General features: G+C 46.6%; 2 protein-coding genes and 1 long non-coding RNA gene across 5 annotated transcripts in view; 1 reads left to right on the forward strand and 2 right to left on the reverse strand.

Annotated features, from left to right (window-relative positions):
* Window positions 1-3: 3 nt before the first annotated feature.
* NUPR1 (nuclear protein 1, transcriptional regulator) lies at window positions 4-1,370 on the reverse strand. The gene is made up of 3 exons (XM_004020869.4): window positions 1,193-1,370; window positions 631-780; window positions 4-301 (listed from the first exon to the last, which is right to left on the reverse strand). Exons 1-2 carry the CDS (start codon window positions 1,302-1,304, stop codon window positions 644-646), a joined length of 249 nt encoding a protein of 82 aa, XP_004020918.1. The 5' UTR covers window positions 1,305-1,370; the 3' UTR covers window positions 4-301; window positions 631-643.
* A 1,426-nt stretch (window positions 1,371-2,796) lies between these two features.
* Window positions 2,797-9,853, reverse strand: LOC105604727 (uncharacterized). The gene is made up of 3 exons (XR_009598461.1): window positions 9,340-9,853; window positions 8,585-8,724; window positions 2,797-7,188 (listed from the first exon to the last, which is right to left on the reverse strand). It is a non-coding gene; the product is annotated as an uncharacterized LOC105604727 (long non-coding RNA).
* SGF29 (SAGA complex associated factor 29) overlaps window positions 9,537-19,520 on the forward strand; it is a 32,286-nt gene continuing 22,302 nt past the window's right edge. Inside the window, exons 1-2 of one of the 3 annotated variants that reach the window (XM_060406247.1) lie at window positions 9,537-9,715; window positions 11,864-12,099. The gene's annotated coding sequence lies outside the window, so the exon portion shown is untranslated. The remainder of the gene's footprint in view (window positions 9,716-11,863; window positions 12,100-19,520) is intronic. The other 2 variants (XM_012104339.4, XM_012104338.4) reach the window with 2 other exon arrangements.

Genomic DNA, 19,520 nt, shown 5'->3' on the forward strand with positions numbered 1-19,520 from the left:
TCGGCAGCTGCTACACTTTGTTTATTTTTCACCGTCACCCTGGGGAGCTCCGGCTCCTTCTTTCTTTTTGGGGGGAGGTACCTTCTTGACTCTGCCTCTGTCTATGCTCTGCCTCTTGCTCCCCATCTTGTCCTTTCTCTGGGGCCGGGGGTGCTTCCTCCATGGCGCCCCCGGAGTCTCAGTCAGGTGGGGTTAAGTCCTGGGGTTGGGGTGGGGCAAGCAGGCCTGGATCCCGCCCCCAAGGGCTGGTTCCTCCTCGGTCCTATTTCCATTGCTGTGGGGGTCCGTCCTCTGGCCTCATCTGGGGGAAGGAAAGCAGCTGGTGAAAAATCCTGAAGCCTGGGGTTCGAGTTCTGCCTCTCCTGTTCACTTGCTCCATGACTCTAGAGAAAGACCCTACCCTCTCTGGGCCTCAGTTTTCCTGTCTGTAAATCAAATGTTGCTCCACTTGCAAAGGGTCTGTTTCTCCCTTTGCTCTGGTCGCTAGGCAACTCAAACATATGTCTCATTTTATTCTATGTTGGGACAACAATTCTTGGCTCCCTCCTCCCCGCCCAACCTCGCACATTGAGGTCTGTCCCGCCCAGGCTGAGGGACCTGTACAGGTGCTGGGGGCCCCTGACTCCTTACCTCCAGTCCTGTCTCAGGGTCGTGCCCCTCGCTTTTTCCGCTCCGTGTTCTGAAGCTTGGTCACCAGCTTCCTCTCGTGCCCACCAGGGCTGTGGCGGTTGGTGTTGATGGCAGCTTCTCTCTTGCTGCGACCTTTCCGGCCTCCCACTCCTGGGAACCGAGGCGAGAGTCCGTGGTGAGGTGGGCAGAGGTGTGAGGCTCAGGGGGTACGGAGGGCAGGGGTGGAAAGAGCTTGGGTTAAAGTCGGGAGGCCGGGGATCGTCACCGCATAGATTTAGGGCAGTCTTTGTCCCTGCTTCCGCATCTGTGGATTGAGGGACTTTCCCCCTCCCTCGTGATCTCCAAAATTCTAGAAGTATGTGAGGTCCCAAGGCTGAGTAGGACAACACTCACTGGATGAGGGGTTGCGGGGAAGGGGGTGACTCCAGGGGTCAAAGAAACAGGTGGTGAGTGGGCAGGAGCCCAAGGAGGAATCCTAGTTTGGGGAGGTGGGGTTCAGTCCACTTGTGAAGGTGGGCATTGGAAACGGAAGGATCCAGAAGGTGGCGGGGCCAGAACTTACCCGGGTAAGAATGAGCCAGGCTGTAGAGGTCGTACTCGTCTAGGATGACATCTTCATCCTCTGGGCCTGGGGGCTGCCTGGACGGGCTGGCTGCTGTTGGGAAGGTGGCCATAATGTCTCTCTGTCTGTCTCTCCCTCTCCCGTCTTCTAAAGCTTTGTTTGTGTCTGGTTTGCTGACACCTCCCAGTTCACTGGCCTCAACTTATAAAGCCACGTCTCCTCCTCAGCCCACAGCCTGGCTCCGGCCCTTCAGGCCCGGTCTGATGCAATCTGGCCTTTTCCCAGAACCCAGCCCAGTAAGCATCAGTCACGAGAGAGAGAGAGAGCGGGGGGGGGGGGGGGGTTGGGGGGTGGTGGAGAAGAGCTGGTCCCGTGAGTCCCAGCCCCCTTCCTTCGCCTTCTTTCTCACTGGGGCTGGCCCAGCTGGGTAGTTTTCCACGGAGGAGATCCCCGCCCCTCACGGGGGAGGAGGTAAGAGACAGGGTTTGGGCATAAACAGTGCTTGTGGTCAAGGCCCGAAGGGAACTGAGGGCCTCACCTGGCTGATTGCTTCCTTATCCATCTCATGCCCTCTGCCCTCTGCCACATACCCCTCCTGGGCTGGGGGTCATGGCCACACAGCTGAGCCCCACCCCACCCACTTCTGGCTCAGATTCAGGACCCTGGTGGCAGAACATGGAGTGAAGAAGGATCCAGGAGAGGGTACAACCCACCATGTGTTATGTCACTGATCCTCACACTGATCACACCCAACCCTTTTTTTTTTCTTTAAATATAAAAAATATCCTGAAAAAAAAAATATCCTGGAAACCCCCCTTAACATCCTGAACTGGGGGTCCCTAGGTAATCTCCCTCTCCTGAGAGGGAGACTAGCAGAATGGTTAAGCCAATTCTGGAGCCAGATGTCTTGGATTTAAACCCTTGATCCACTACTTCCTGTATGACCCTGGACAAGTCAATTTACCTCGCTGAGCCTCCGTTTTCTCCTCTGTAAACGGAGGGTAATCGTAACTGTATCTACCTCATAGAGCTGGCATTTGTGCCAAGTTGCTTCAGTCGTGTCTGACTCTTTGCAACCCCATGGACTGTAGACCACCAGGCTCCTCTGTCCAGGGGATTCTCCAGTCAAGAGTACTGGAGTGAGTTGCCATGCCCTCCTCCAGGGGATCTTCCCGACCCAGGGATGGAACCCATATCTCCTGCATTGGGAGGTGGGTTCTTTAGGACTAGCACCACCTAGAGTTGGGAAGAAGATCAAATGAGATAATCGATGGCAAAGTACTTGCTACAGTGTAAACTGCATTGCTCTCCTTGAAATGTAAGAGAGACATAAAAGGAAATCAATTTAAAATAAAGTTATACAGGGGGCTTCCCTGGTGGCTCAGTGGTAAAGAGTCCACCTGCCAATGCAGGAGACACAGGTTCCATCCCTGATTCGGGAAGATTCCACATGCCAAGGAGCAGCTAAGCCCGATCGCTGTAACTACTAAGCCTGTGCCCTAGAGCCCGTGTTCTGCAACAAGAGAAGCCACCACCATGAGAAGCCCGGGCACCGCAACTAGAGAGTAGCCTGCACAGCAACAGAGACTCAGCATGGCCAAAAATTAAAAAAAGAACAAAACCTTTATTAAAAAATAAACAAAATAATACATATTTCAAACCATGGATATACTGAGGTAGAGACCATTGTGAAGTAAACAGATGTTTGTGCTAATTTAATATGAATTAAAGGAAGGGGATTGGATAAGAAACAGGGGAAAGTGGAAATTTCCACTCTTGCCTGAAGGGCCTGACCCTGTGGGTCTGTTGACCCAGACCGGCCACACCCTGAGTTGCTTTAGCTGAGGCTTGAGCACTTCCGACAGTGAAGGAAGCAGACTGCAACATTCCATTTTTCCTTTTTTTTTTTTTTTTAGCTCCGTGGTCTCAGTCCAGGATAGGTTTTAGGTGTTAATTCCCTGCTCACATTCCCACTTTGCTGTGAGCCGACTGAAATACTGTTCCATTTCAATATTACCAAAACTTCCGTCTTCCCCCGAGCCTTATAATAACCCAGTATCATTCTCTGTTGAACAAGAAGGGACACTCTTGCTTGCATTTCTCCCTGGCCTGAGCCAGAATTAGATTTAGCTTCTGGTTTCCCGGGGATCATAATAACAGAGCAGATGATAAGAGAAAGAGGAATTTAACCGTAACTTAAACATGGGAGAAGGAAATGGCAACTCTCTAGTATTCTTGCCTGGAGAATCCCACGGACGGAGGAGCCCAGAGGAGTCCATGCGGTCACAGAGAGTTGGGTGCAACTAAGTGACTAACAAACATAGTAAACAAACATAGCAAACACACCAAGGCAAATTAAGGTGGAGAAATTAGGAAATATGGAGTTCTTGCAAAATAGTGGGCTTTATCATGAAGCGTTGTAGCAAAATAATTCCCTCCAGCATGACACAAGGGGGCTTCCCTGGTAGCTCAGTGATAAAGAATCCACCTGCCAGTGCAGGAGACAAGGGTTTGATCTCTGATCTGGGAAGATCCCCTGGAGAAGGGGATGGCTACCCACTCCAGTATTCTTGCCTGGAGAACCCTATGGATGGAGGATCCTGGCAGGCTACAGTCCATGGGGTCACAAAGAATCAACACAACAAGAAGCATAACACAAGATGGGATAGGCTCTAGGGTAGGTTCTAGGCTCGGGTCATTAAAATAAGCTTTATTTTTATTTTTTTAAAGACCCATTTATTAGGTTATTTCATGAGATCAGAAGTGTGTGTGTGTCTGTGTGTTAGTTGCTCAGTCGTGTCTGACTCTTTTTGCGACCCTATGGACTGTAGCCCGCCAGGCTCGTCAGTCCATGGGATTCCTCAGGCAAGAATACTGGCGTGGGTTGCCATTTCCTTCTCCAAAGTTTTATTTTTAATACCTTCATGAATGTCTAGCAGGATAGTCAGATGTCGTGTGGGATGTGGGACAATTCTGGGCAGGATGAACTGTTTTGCTCCAATCCGAGGTCATCATGACTACCAACATGCTCACAAATTCCCGAGCTGCCTCTAAGGGGCGATCTTTCACTCATTCACTTCTGCTGCCAGTCCCCAGCTAGCTGCTCGGAGATCTTGAATCCCCTCTGAGCTTCAGTCGGCTCATCTGTCAAGGGAGAAGGCAACAGGGCCTGATGTGCCAGAGGGCTTCCTCCAGACCCGAGCGTGGTGCACTGCTATTTCCCCCAGTCTTCAAAGAAGGAAGGGCTTCCCTGGTGGCTCAGTGGGTAAAGAGTCTGCCTGCAGTGTGGGAAAGCCGTGTTTGATCCCCGGCTTGGGAAGATCCCCTGGAGAAGGAAATGGCAACCCACTGCAGTATTCTTGCCTGGAGAATTCCATGGACAGAGGAGCCTGGTGGGCTACAGTCTATGGGGTCAAAAGAGTCGGGCATCACTGAGTGACTAACACTCAAAGAAGGAAAACTGAGACTCACAGAGCGACTTGCTCAAAGTCACACGACTGATGAGTGGTGAAGGGTTCCTCCCACCGTTTGTCTGACCTTAGTTCCAGGCATCATTCTAAGTCAGCACAGCTGACCAAACACTGGCAAAGATTTGACAGCCGTGTGTATGGAGACAGCTGTCAGGGTTTCCTCCTTCCCCTCCTCCCAAAGAGTGCCTACCTTGGACCAGGCCAGCTACCCAAGAAGTGAGGAATGACATACTGCGCCCTCTGGGAGAGGCGGGTCTTTAGCAAATCAGCGCACATTTCCTATCCATAATACCACACAATCTCTCAGTACATTACCTTTTCATTTTACTTTCTCCACGGCATTCAATTATTACTAATCAAAACTATCTTTGTTTACTTCTCCATGATTTGTCCCCACTAGTTCTGTTGCTGTTGTTCAGTCGTTCAGCTCTGTCTGATTTTTTGCGATCCCATGGACTGCAGCATGCCAGGCTTCACTGTCCTTCACCATCTCCCGGAGTTTGTTCAAATTCACGTCCATTGAGTCAGTGACACCATCCAACCATCTCATCCTTTGTTGCCCCCTTCTCCTCTTGCCCTCAGTCTTTCCCAGTATCAGAGTCTTTTCCAATGAGTTGGTTCTTTGCATCAGGTGGCCAAAGTATTGGAGCTGCAGCTTCAACCCCACAAGTCTAGTTAGCAGTTAAAGGAGTAGGCTCTGCAGTGAGACTGCGTGGGTTCAAAGCATGGTTCTATTAATACCAATTGTACCCTTAGACAAACTACTTAACCTCTCTATTCTTCAGTATCCTCATTTGTAAGAAGAGATTGATAATAGTACAATACCTACCTGGGAGGATTGTTGGGAGGATTAAAAGACCAATTTTTATAAAAACTTAGTACAATACCTAGGTGCCTCAGATGGTGAAGAACATTCAGTTCAGTTCAGTTCAGTCACTCAGTCATGTCCAGCTCTTTGCGACCCCTTGGACTGTAGCACACCAGGCTTCCCCGTCCATCACCAACTCCCGGAGCTTGCTCAAACTCATGCCTATCGAGTCAGTGATGCAATACAACCATCTCATTCTCTGTTGTCCCCTTCTCCTCCTGCCTTCAATCTTTCCCAGCATCAGGGTCTTTTCCAGTGAGTCAGTTCTTCGCATCAGGTGGCCAAGTAATGGAGTTTCAACTTCAGCATCAGTCCTCCTAATGAATATTGAGGACCAATTTCCTTTAGGATGCACTGGTTGGATCTCCTTGCAGTCCAAGGGACTCTAAAGAGTCTTCTCCAACACTGCAATTTAAAAGCATCAATTCTTCTGCGCTCAGCTTTCTTTACAGTCCAACTCTCACATCCACACACGACTACTGGAAAAACCATAGCTTTGACTAGACGGACATTTGCTGGTAAAGTAATGTCTCTGCTTTTTAATATGCCGTCTAGGTTGGTCATAGCTTTTCTTCCAAGGTAAAGAACATAGTAAGTGTTCAATAAAAATATATTTTGGCTTCAAACATGCAGGACCTTAGCTCCCCAATCATGGTTTGAACCCGAGCCCCCTGCACTGGAAGTGCAGAGTCCCAACCACTGGACTGCCAGGCAAGTGCCAATGGATGCAGTATTGATAAGACTGTTAAATACACATACTCCCCGAGAAATCTCCTACAGAAATACCCCCAGCTTCGTTTGTAGTTATGAAAAACTGGAAACAACTTAAGCGTTCATCAGTAGGTGATTGATCAACACCCTTCTGTGAAATATTCTGTAACCATTAAAAAGAATAAGCTACATTGCTAGCTTTGATGAGAAAGCTGTCCATAAATCATTGTTAAATGAAAACATTAGGTTAACAGAACATCATGTATACTATAATTCAAATTTTTGCATTATATCTATTGAAATAATATAGATAATGAGTATTTCATTTCAGCATAATACAGGTGTGACATTTCTCTTGGTAAGTAAAGAAGATACATGACCAGATAAAACAACAGTAGAAAACTCTAGAATAAGAAATTCTATTACTGGAAGTCTCCCTAGAGTCAGCAAACCCAACCTCATTTAGCAAACAAGGAAGTATGGACCAGAGTGACTAAGATTCTCTGCTCTACAGATGTGAGGGCATTAACCATATGCTAGGGACTTCCCTGGTGATATAGGCTAAGACTTCATGCTCCCCGTGCAGGGGGCCTGGGGTTTGATCCCTGGTCAGGGAACTAGATATAGATACCACATGCTGCAACTAAGTCCATATGCTGAAACTAAAGATCTTACATATGGCGATGAAGACTGAAGATCCTGAGTGCAACATTTAAGACTCAGCACAGCCAAATAAATAAATATTACAAACACAAACTGCATGCAAGTTACTTGTTTGGTGCTGCGATATAAAAGTAAGTGGAACATGGTACCCACCTTCAGTGGGTTTGTAGACTAGCTACTGTTACCAGACAGCGGGATAAGTAATGCGAGAAAAACAAATTCAAACTGCAAGGTGGACCTCATCCAGACTGGTAATTCCCAGAGTAGGTCATGTGTTAGCTGACCTGGAAAGGATGAGCAGAAGTCAGACCAGGAGGCTGTGAAACAGGGTCCCAGGAAGGTGAAAGGGGAGAAAGTGTAGTGCACTTAGCTAACCAAAGGAGTTGGAGTACAAGGAAATTCTACGCCTGGATTTAGGAAACAATAGCCTCCTGTCTTCCAGTTCAGGGCTATTTTTTTTAACACTGCCTGGCTCTCTAAGTCTACTGACAAGTACAAGATGATTCAGCATGTCTACAATTTTCTGACATAAAGAAAAGAAAACATACATGACTCATGCTCACCCAGGTGTAGACATTAAGGTTTTCTAGGAACTTCCCTGGTGATCCAGTTGTTATCTGCCTGACAATGCAGGGGACATGGGTTCAATGCCTGGTTGGGGAAGAGCCCACATGCTAAGGGGCACAACTAGGCCTGTGTGAAGCCTGTGCACCACAGCTAAAGAAAGGCCACAAGGAAGACCCTGTGCAGTCAAAATAAATAATCCAAAAAAAAAAAAAAAGATTTTCCAAACCCTGTTGCTTAAAGTGTCTTTTTAAACTGGATAGCTACATGAAAACAAATGAAATCAGAACACTCCCTAATACCATACAGAAAAATAAACTCAAAATAGATTTAAGAGCAAAGTGGAAGACAGGATACCATAATACTCTTAGAGGAAAAGATAAGACACTCTATGATGTAAATGGCAGTGAGATCTTTTTCGATCCACCTCCTAGAGTAATAAAAATAAAAACAAATGGGACCTAATTAAACTTAAAAGCTTAAGCACAGAAAAGAAAACTATAAACAAAATGTAAAGACAACTCTCAAAATGGGAGAAAATATTTGCAACCTAATGCCCCTCTGACCGGAGAAGATTCTTGAGAGTCCCTTGAACTGCAAGGAGATCCAACCAGTCCATCCTAAAGAAAATCAGTCCTGAATACTCATTGGAAGGACTGATGCTGAAGCTGAAGCTCCAATACTTTGGCCACCTGATGAGAAGAATTGACTCACTGGAAAAGACCCTGATGCTGGGAAAGGCTGAGGGCAGGAGGAGAAGGGGACGACAGAGAATGAGATGGTTCGATGGCGTCACTAACTCCATGGACATGAGTTTGAGCAAGCTCCGGGAGTCGGTGATGGACAGGGAAGCCTGGTGTGCTGCAGTCCGTGGGGCTGCAAAGAGTTGGACACACTGAGCAACTGAACTGAACTGCCCCTTTCACCACTGGGTGCCAGCCCAGGGCTAAATACCCAAGGGGAGACCCTCCCCTCCGTCCCTACCTCCCACTCTCTCACCCCAGGGAAAGCCTGGGTCCAAGGGATTGCTGCCCAAGCATGTCTATAATCCTATTTCTATAGTAAAAACTATTTTAATTATTGAAAAAAAGGGGAGTGAGCAGTGGGGTTGCGTACCAAACTCTCCGTAGAGGTTATATCCTCAACTGGGATTCTGGAGAACTTTTACTTCCAGATGCTAGATCCCGGCAACATTTGACTTTTTCACAGTGTATGAGGAGCCTGGTGGGCAACAGTTCATAGCCTCCCAAAGTTACCTGTTTTAGAAGGAGGGGAGAAAAGGAAAATGTTAAGGGTCAGTTTAATTCATCCCTTTCCTTTACTCAATTCCATGCATACTATGCCACCTTCTGGTCAAGATATGGCTTTTTGTCTGTGTCAAGAAAAATCACCATTAAAAGTGAATACAATGGTTACAGTATCTCCCACCTCCTACCTCCCACCTCCCAAGGTGAAGAGAAAACTTTCTGTTTTGCTCAAATGGGTGAGGAGTGGGTGTGAACAGGGTCAAGCTGAGTGACTGTAGGGTTTTTTACACAGAAAGTGCCTGAAGCCCTCATGTAAAAAAGCCAGGTCTTAAGCAGGAGAAAGCAAAGAGGAGAGACAGATGAGAGCATGGCCTTCAGAAGTATAACTCTGTCAAGGGAGGAATTAGTAAAAGGATTAGTAAAAGGAAAGCACTCTGTGTAACTCTCTCCATGTGCCCTCAAGCGATCTTCAGTGAAGACTGCTGTGACTTTTCAAGGCTCTTTGGGAAAGCATTTCAGATGTGTTAGATGAAGGATAGACAAGGAAGCCCCAGATTCCTTTGCCACATTGTAGCTTTCTCAGAAGGGCTTCCCAGGTAGTTCAGTGGTAAACAATCTGCCTACCAATCCAAGTGCCCGCGGTTCAATCCTTGGGTGGGGAAGATCCCCTGGAGGAGGGCATGGCACACAAAGACCCTGGTTTGGTAAAATACGGTTCGGCCGAAAAGCCGGGAGCAGTGTGTCAAAGTGAAAACTACATTTCCCAAAGGGCAGCGCGGCACGTCACAGAGGATGACGGCGCATGCGTAGAGGGGTCCTCCGCGCTGCGACTAAGCTCATCAGAGGGAAAAAAGCTGTGTGGGTCTCGTCCTGCCGCGAATCTTCGAACGTAAAGGGCGTTGTCATCTGCAGACTCTGAAGAGCATTCGAGGGACCGCGCGCCTGCCCCCGCCGTCGCAGTTTCCAGCGCGACGTGCTTGTTCCACCCGTGGCTCTGTAGGTAGGTATGGATCGCGGTCTGGGACAACCCCCTTCCGCCGCACACCCCCGCCTGCAGGATGGCGGGAGTGGAGGGCCGGTGGTCTCCATGCCCCGGCCTCGCTGAGGCTGCTCTTGAGGGGCGGCGCGCATGCGCCTTGGCGGAGAAAGGCGGGGCGCCGGGAAGGAGGGCTGGTGTATCGTCTGCGCGTGCGCCTGCCTGCCCTGCGCGGGTGGGAAGCCGCCGCATGTGGAGCTTGGCGCAGTGGCCCGGGGAGGCTGGGTACCCAGGCCAGGTGCTAGAAGACAAAGGCAGAGGATGGGCCCCGAACCTTGATAGCATTTGTTATTTGCTCACAATGTGCCCATCTTAACCGAATGACCTCATTCTTCATTCGTATTTCTCTTGGCGCCTTGTTTCTCTGCCCTTGTTTGCAGCCAAAATTTCGGTCTGTACTCACTAGCACTTTTTCTCCTCCGAACCCACTCCAGTCGGGCCTGGGCCCCCACCCTTCCACTGAAATAGCGCCTTGTCAAAGCCACCAGTCATCTCTAGGTCACCAAATTCAGTGTTTAGTTCTCAGACCTGTAGCAGTATTTGATGCAGTTGCAGGAGGAGAAGGGGACGACAGAGGATGAGATGGCTGGATGGCATCACTGACTCGATGGACGTGAATCTGAGTGAACTCTGGGAGTTGGTGATGGACAGGGAGGCCTGGCGTGCTGCGATTCATGGGGTCGCAAAGAGTCGGACACGACTGAGCGGCTGAACTGAACTGAACTGATCTCTTTTTGCTATGGAATGTGCTGAAGTGTGACAAAACTTGGAAGGAAGAGTATAGATTTTATAGTTTGCAGGCTTGCAGTGGCAGCTCAACTACTTGTATTTCCTGAGTTACCTAGCATAACTTCATCCAACTGAACTAAAGCTTCCCCAGCTGTAAAGAAGGTGGGCTTGTAGCATTGATGTAGGCTTAAATGAGAGTCACCTATGTAAGCTTCAGTACCAAAGCCTGGTAGGTATTGGGTTGGGGTGCAGGGTGGGATAGGTGGAAATCATCAGGTCTCCTTAATTTTAAAAAGGAACCGAATTGAGGGACTTCCCTGGTGGTCCAGTGGTTAAGAATCTGCCTTGCAATGCAGAGGACTCAGTGTTTGATCCCTAGTCAGGGAGCTATGAACCCACGTGGCGTGCGGCAGTTAGGCCCAAGCACCACAACTACTGAGCCCATAGCCACAACCAGAGAGTCCATGGGTCCCACATGATGCAACGAAGATGCTGTGTGCTGCAGCTAAATGAATGAATAAATAAATATTTTCTAACAAAACTAATGTAGATTCTTACTGATGTGGCTAAATGGAGGGTATGGGATCTGAATGTAGTCTTGGATGCCTTGCTTCTCTTTGACTTATGACAAAGCTTTTATTGTCCTAAGTCCTATGTGATTATTTTTAGAGTGGTTTAAGTATAGACTATTTTCATTTGTATGAGAGGGTCAGACAGCAGTTTTAGGCTGTATGTATAGCAGTTACTATGTGCTTTTCCTCACAGCCTTGGTCCCTATGAATTACCTCTTTTTTAGTTAAACTTCTTAGTTGCATGTAACAAAAAGGTAGCCCAAACTAGCCTAAGCAGAAAGGGAGTATCTATTGACTCTAACTAGCCTAAGCAGAAAAGGAGTATCTGTTGACTCTAACTAGAGTCCCAGGTGTACCAGCTCCAGGTATGGCTGTATCCAGAAGCCTTGGTTATGTCACCAGTATTTTCTGTGTCTTTTCAGCTCTGCTTTCCTCCATGTTGATTTCTCCCTCAGGCAGGCAAAAATCTCCATCAGTTCCAGGCTTCTATGCTACTCTTTTAGCCAACAGAAAGAGGTCTTTTTTTTTTTTTTTTTTTGTAGATCGCTTTAGCAAGAGATTTGAAATTGATGTTGGCCAGATTTGGGTCACATATGGTGGCTCAGAGGTTAAAGCGTCTGCCTGCAATGTGGGAGACCTGGGTTCGATCCCTGGGTCAGGAAGATTCCCCTGGAGAAGGAAATGGCAACCCACTCCAGTATTCTTGCCTGGAGAATCCCATGGATGGAGGAGCCTGGTGGGCTACAGTCCACAGGGTCGCAAAGAGTCAGACACGACTGAGTGACTTCACTTTCACTTTCATCTCTTCCAGAACCAGTTGTGCTGGACAGGAAGACTAATACTTCCGTGGAGCCAGGTGGTGTACCCAGCCTTGGAGCCAAGATGAAGGATGGTTTCCCAAAGGGAAATTAGAGTACTGTTACAAGACCTAAATGTTTACTTAGGAAAAAGGAACAGATTTCTTTAAAAAGATTCACATGTGACTGCTCTTAGCAGTTTTATTCATAATGGCCCAAAACAGACATAGATGCTGTTCAGAGAAAACAGGTTAGATAAACTGGTTTGTTCATACAATTGATGCAACTCAGCTATAGAAAGGAACAGACTCCTAATACACACAGCAACACAGATGAGTCTCAAAACACATTAAGTAAAAGAAACCAGACACTAAAGTATACAGATGGCATGATTATATTTCTGTGAAGTTCTGGAAAAGGCATAACTGGTCTGTAGTAGAACGTAGCAGAACAGTGGTTCCCCTTGTGGGTAGAAGTAGAAAGTCAGTGGAAAGAAGAGGGTTCTAGGACCCAAAAGGTTTAGGGTTACTGGGCCTTGCCTCAAAATTCATAAGAATTCTGAAACCTTATGGGGATTACGCAACTGCTCCTTGGTTTGAGACTAATGCTGAGATCGACTGGGACCCTTGAACTTGGATAACAGGCAGTTTGGGCTGAACATTCAGTTTCCTCCCAGCTGGGAGCTCCTTGGCCTTTTTGTTTAGCTGTGGTTCCAAGTCTGCATTCCCACTTGTTTTGCACCAGCAAGTTTAGTGTTTTCAGAGTGGAGAGCTACAGGAACCTTTACTGAGAGTGTATTTTCTGGGGAAATTCAAGTTCACAGCTGACTGGATCTGGAGATAGCAGTGTGTGCATGCTCAGGCACAGAGTTGTGTCTGACTCTGCGACCCTAGGGACTGTTGCCCACCCCTCCTCTGGCCATGGCATTCTCCAGGCATTTGCCTGGAGCGGGTTGCCATTTCTTCCTCCAGGGGATCTTCCTGACCCAGGGATCAAGCCACATGTCTCGTGCATCTCCTGCATTGGCAGGTGGATTCTTTACCACTGAGCCACCTGGGAAGCCCAGAGATAGCAGTAGTTTATTGTAAAATCATAAAATGAGGTGCTTCTCCCAGGCGGGGTGCTACCTAGTGGGCAGAGCTCGAGCAGGGGAGGGCCCCTTAAATGATGGCGGCCATGATCACTCCCCTATGCTTGGGATGTGTCAGCATTTTCTGTTGCTTGTGCCTTTGACTGCTTTGCTCAACTTAATAATACAGTCCCCTGTCTTTTCCTGGCACTGCCTTATCTACACTTCAGAATTACTTCACATCAAATAGAAAGGAGGTGAGATGAGAGCATTTAAAAAGTTACAAGTGAGGGGTTTTTTTGTGTGTGAGTGCGTCCTGACAGTTGGTGTAGGGTCTTCCTCTGCCTTAAGACTGGCCTCTCGTCAAATTTGGGGCCCTCCTTTCCCGCTGCTGCCTTCTGGTTGCAGGATGAGGCCCTCCCTGGCTTGGTATTTGACCTACTCCTCCAGACCAGATGGGTCCACTTTTTCACTTGTTTGCTGACAGTTTCAACCGCAGTTTCGTGTGTCTGTTTCTGCATCTACTCATTGCAAAAGGTTTTATGAGACAGCACTTTTTTTTCTTAAATATACGTGGGATCTTTGTGGAGAAATAACCAAGAAACAACAGTGTTTGCTTCAAGGAGTGGGCAATTTCCTGACACTGCTTATCAGTGGGGTTATTGATGAAAGGGGCTTGTTGAAGACAGCAGAGATGACTTCTTGCCTGTGGAGCTTTCTAGGCTGTGTGGAGAAGAAAAGATCTACTTACAACTACTGGCTGAAAAGCTGTTATAGAGCTAGGTGAAAGTGTTAGTCACTCAGTCGTGCTCAGCTGTTTGCGACCCTGTGGAATGCAGCCCTCCAGGCTCCTCTGTCCCTGGAATTCTCCAGGCAAGGATACTGGAGTGGGTTGCCATGCTCTCCTCCAGGGGATCCTCTCAACCCAGGGACTGAACCCAGGACTCCTGCATTGCAGGCAGATTCTTTATCTTCTGAGCCACTAGGGAAGCCTGTAGGTCCAGGAAAAGTCAAATAAGAGTAAGTTAGGCTTCTTTGGGGTTAGTCACACAAAGCCAGTCTTGAGCTGGTTGTTGAGGAAAATGGACCCTGACAAAGAAGGAAAGGGTAGGTCTTCCCTGGTGGCTCAGTGGTAAAGAATCCGCCTGCCAGTACAGGAGACACAGGAAACATGGGTTCGATCTCTGATCCAGGAAGATCCCACATGCTGCAGAGCAACTAAGCCCATTTGCCAGAACTACTGAGCCTGTGCTCTAGACCCCAGGAACTGCAATTACTGAAGCCCATGTGCCCTAGATCCCGTGCTCCACAAGGAGAGAGTAGCCCCTGCTCGCCACAGCTAGAAAAGAGGCCGCACAGCAGGGAAGACCCAGCACAGCCAAAAATAGGTAAAATGAAAAAGAGGGAAAGAATGTGCCTTTCAGGCTCTTTGGAGGGCAGGGTGGGATGGGACAGGACATCTGTGTTTGTGAGTCTATAGATAAGACACACTGGAAGGAATGTCAGCAGATGATGACACTAGATAGGCCTCAGGGCTGGACCCATCCTTCACCCTCCTGTCCCTTCACATGCAACCCTGTTCTCTTATCCTGGGACTTGTTCTCGGTGTGCTCCTGCCCCTCAGCCAACATGCTTCCATTTCCTCCACCTGTAATCCCTTTGTCTACTTGCCTCCCTCTCAAGCCTCCTCCGCTGTCTCTGGGTCACAGCCCTGCTAGCTGGGAATTGCTGTCTTCATTGCTACCACACCCCTCCTGCCTGGTCCCTCCCATTGACAGTGTTTCCCTCTCTCCCAAGGTCATCAGTAACACCCTGTTCAGTTCTGGAGACAGTCCTTTTCTGTGGCATGTGGTATTATCCATCACCCTCTTTAATTGTGAGGGAGATTAAGATTTGGAGATATAATTGCACAGACAGGGCTGGGGGAGGAGTTACCTAGGAGTGAGAGGGGACAGCAGCCCGGCTTGAGCCCTGGAGCGCCAGCGTTTATGACTCTCTTGATTTATGTATTTGGCTCTGCTGGATCTTCGTTGCTGGGCGGACTTCTTTGTTGCAGTGAGCGGAGGCTGCTCTGTGGTTGAGGTGTGTGGGCTTCTGTCTTTGCAGAGCCCAGGCTCTAGGATACGCGGGCTTCAGCGTGAGTGGCATGTGGCTCAGCAGCTGTGGCTCACAGGCTTAGTTTCTTAGTTGTGGCGCCATGGCCTGTGGAACCTTCCCAGATCAGGGATCGAACCTGTGTCTCCTGCGTTGGCAGGCAGATTCTTTATCCCTGAGCCACCAGGGAAGCCCAGCTCCAGCATTTAGAGAATGTTCAGGAGGGAGATCAGCCCAGGAGACCAAGGAGGAGCTGAGATGAGGTGTAGGCACCCCACACAGCAGGGAGGCCCTGAAGCCAGAGGTGGAGGAGGGAAGGGACACCTGTGCCTGCATGCTGACACGTCAGGTTGGATAAAGCAGGAAAGGATCCAATGCTCTGACCTGTAGGAAGTGATTCACTTTTCTCGAGAACATTTTCGCTGGACTGGTGAGGATGAAGCTAGCTGAAAGTGGGTTGGAAAGGGAAATAGGGGTGAAGAAGTAGAGAGGCACATGCTTGGACAACTTTAATTTTGAAGTGGAACCAGGGATGGGTGGGTCCATGAGGTGACCATGCAGTTCAGAAGCTCTTATTTTTAAAATGGGTCCCTGCCCCAAAGTGTGCTTGTTTGCTTGTAAAGCACAGGAAAAACATGTCAAGTGGTGCAAGAGGAGATGGGGTTCAGAGCACAGATGAAGGAGGATTTAGTCTTCAGTAAGGGAAAGGACAGTCTTCTCTCTTGAGGGGAAGGTGGAATGGAGCTTTGCTGCGCTAGGTCATGGTTTTGATGGTGGGATCGTTTCCAGAGACCTCATGATCTCTGGCTTGTCATCTGAGCAAAGTAGGAACCTTGGACATCAGTAAAGGGGACCCAAAGTCAGGTATGAGGGCAGGAGCAAAGGTACTGAGGAGAGAAGAGGTTTGAAGTGTCCAAATTATCGGAGAAGGTAACTGATTTTTCTAGTAGCAGAATGGGAGTGCTTGCTGTCAACATTTGTATAAAGTAAAACCCACCTGTCCATTTGGGGGGCTTCCCTCTCTTTTAATATGCACAGCGTAGGCATGTAGAAGGCAGGTGGTTCCAACCAGGATTCTGCTTTGTGTGGCAGGAGAGAGCAACATTTTTCCATGCTGATCTGGTCTTTCCCAGGATCTTCCCATGGGACTCATCCTTGGTCCACACCCTCACCTTGGTTGTGGTTCAGTGGGGGCTCTTTCCCCCTTTTTCTTTGCTCAGCAGATCATCCGTAGCCTCATCAATGACCTTTATGCTATTCATCCTCAAATTTATCCATTTTGAATCTCTTAAACTCTAGATCCCTGATTTCATGTGGTTCTAATTAGTGCAACTAGACTTTTTTTTCTTAAGGAACATGTTATTCTTTGTGTTAAAATGCATTATATAAGGCCTGCAGTGGTAAAAATAGCACTGCACATGTGAGGAAAAAAGATGTGTGGCAGCTAAGTTGGACTTCATAAAAATTGAGGACATGTGCTTTAAAGGACACAATTCAGTAATCACTTTTATAAAACCAATAAAAATGGGCAAAGGGCAGTTCTCCCAAGAAGATACAAAAATGGCATTTAAACACATGAAAAGATGTTCAACATCATTAGCCATCAAGGAAATGCAAAGCAAAACCACTGGTTAGCATTTCATACTCACTCAGATGGCTATAACAAAAAGGCAGATAATATCACATGTTGATGCAGATACCAGAGATAGCAGAACCGCCTATGTTGCTGATGGAGATATAAATGGCACATCCACATCGGAAACAGTCCAGCAGTTCTCAAAAGCTTCAATATAGAGTTACTATATGACCCAGCAGTTGCACTCCTTGGTACATGCCCAGAAAATGAAAACATGGCCGCAAGTATTTATAGCAGCATTGTTCATAATGGCCAAGAAGTGAACACAGCCCAAAATGTCCATCGGTTGATGAGCTGATATACAAAATGTAGTATATGCAAATATGGAGTATTATTGAACAATAAAAATAAAGTGCAGAATAGAGACAGAAGGTAAATTAGTGTTTGCTGAAGGCTGGCAGAGATGGAGATGGACATGTATTTAGAATGTATAATTCAGTCAGTTCAGTCGCTCAGTCATGTCCGACTCTTTGTGACCCCATGGACTGCAGCACACCCGGCTTCCCTGTCTATCACCAACTCCTGGAGCTTGCTCAAACTCATGTCCATTAAGTCGGTGATGCCATCCAACCTCTCATCTTCTGTCTTCCTCCTCTTCTCCTCCTGCCTTCAGTCTTTCCCAGAATCAGGGTCTTTTCAAATGAGTCAGTTCTTCACATCAGGTGGCCAAAGTATTGGCGTTTCAGCTTCAACATCAGTCCTTTCAATGAATATTCAGGACTGATTTCCTTTAGGATGGACTGGTTGGATCTCCTTGCTGTCCAAGGGACTCTCAAGAGTCTTCTCCAACACTGCAGTTCAAAAGTTTCAATTCTTCAGCGCTCAGCTTTCTTTATGGTCCAACTCTCACATCCATACATGGCTACTGGAAAAACTATGGCTTTGACTAGACAGACCTTTGCCGGTAAAGTAATGTCTTTGCTTTTTACTATGCTGTCTAGGTTTGTCATAGCTTTTCTTCCAAGGAGCAAGCATCTTTTAATTTCATGGCTGCAGTCACTATCTGCAGTGATTTTGAAGCCCAAGAAAATACAATTCAGTGAGTTTTAGTATATTCAGAGTTGTGCGGTCATCACCACAATCAATTGTATAACATTTTGATCACCTGGCCAAAAAACCTTATACTCGTTAACAGTCACTCCCCTTCCTTTTTCAACTATCTCCACCCACCCCCTGCCCTGGCCAACTTTCTGTGAACTTGCCTATTCTGGCTATTTCGTATAAAGGGAACCATATAATATGAGGTTTATTGTGTCTGGCTTCTTTCACTTAGCACAATGTTTTCAAGGTTTGTCCGTGTTGTCACGTGTATCACTACTTCATCCCTTATTATTGTAATAATATAGTCTGTTGTATGAATAATACCACATTTCACTTAACCCAAACCCACTCATACAGTTTCTCCACGTCCTCAGCAGCTCTTGTTATTACGTCTCCTTTTCATTACAGCCATCCTAGGGAGTGTGAACTGGTATCTCCTGTGGTTTTGATTTTAATTTCTGGATGGCTAATGATACTGAGCGGTTTTTCAGGTGCTTGTTGGCCATTTGTATATCTTAGGCGGTCTAATCAGATCATTTTTGTATATGGTCTGAGGTAAGGACCCACGTTCACCCTTTTACACGTGGACATCCAATTGTCCTTGCACCGTTTATCAAAAAAGACTATTGTTTCCCCATTAAATTGTCTTGGCAACTTTGTGGAAAATCAGTTGACCACGGATATAGGTTTATTGGTGGTTTCTTGATTTTGTCCCATTGATCTTATGTCTACCTTTATGCCAGTACCATGCCATCTTGATTACTATAACTTTGTAATATGTTTTATAATTCAAGATTATTTTGGTTATTCTGGATCCCTTGGATTTTCATGTAAATTTTCAGGTGAGCTTGTTAATTTATGCAAAGAAGCCAGCTAGGATTTTGATAGGGCTTTTGTTGAAACTATCGATCAATTTGGGGAGTAATGCTGTTTTAATAATATTAAGTCTTCTGATCCGTGAATATGGGTGTCCGTTTATGTAGATCATCTTATTTTTTTTTAACAGTGTTTTCTAGTTTTCAGAGTGAAAATTCTGTACTTTTCTTATTAAATTTATTCCTAAGTATTTGATTCTTTTTGATGCTATTATAAATGAAATTTTTTCTTAATTTCATTTTTTGATTGTTCATTGCAACTGAATAGAAATGCAATTGATTTTTGTCTTCGCAATCTTCTCTCCTCTAACCTTTGTTAGTTCTTATAGTTGTTTAGTGAGTTTCTCAGGATTTTCTTTAACTTTTTATATTGTATTGGAATATAGCTGATTAACAGTGTTGTAATAGTTTCAAGTGACCAGCAAAGGGACTCAGCCATACATAAACATGTATCCAGGGTTTTCTGTGTACAAGGCCATGTCTTCTGCAGGTGGAGATAGTTTTACTTTTTTCTTTCCTATCTTGGTCCTTTTATTTCATTATATTGCCCTAACTAGAACCTCCAGAACAGTGTTGACTTGTTGCTGATCTTAGGGGGGAAAGTTTTAAGTCTTTCACCAGTAAGTATGATGTTGTCTATGGGTTTTCATAGATGCCCTTGATGAAGTTGAGGCAGTTCTTCTGTATTCCTGGTTTTTATATTGCTTTTTAAATAAACAAAAGCAGAAATTTTAAGATATGAATATTTACATACAAGGAATTCAGTTTACTACTAGGAGGGGTGGGGGAGATTCAGTGTGAAGCTGATCTTTGTGGATATGGAGATGTATTAATTGAACCACCTTTCCCAGAAGGTAGGGGGATCATGTAAAATTTCAGCATCCTAAAAAATTTCCCTTCTTCCCATCTCCTTTTCTCTTTAAGCATGTGTCCATTTTTACCTAGTTACAAAAGCT

The sequence above is a fragment of the Ovis aries genome, chromosome 24 (assembly GCF_016772045.2).
Source record: "Ovis aries strain OAR_USU_Benz2616 breed Rambouillet chromosome 24, ARS-UI_Ramb_v3.0, whole genome shotgun sequence".
Classification (NCBI taxonomy): domain Eukaryota; kingdom Metazoa; phylum Chordata; class Mammalia; order Artiodactyla; family Bovidae; genus Ovis; species Ovis aries.

What these genes read in the sequence shown, in the direction of transcription:
- NUPR1 (XM_004020869.4), bottom strand. Translation starts at nt 1,304, where the DNA reads ATGGCCACCTTCCCAACAGCAGCCAGCCCGTCCAGGCAGCCCCCAGGC. An exon ending in CCTGGCTCATTCTTACCCGG is followed by an intron (nt 781 to 1,192) that starts GTAAGTTCTGGC and finishes CTCGGTTCCCAG; the next exon opens with GAGTGGGAGGCCGGAAAGGT.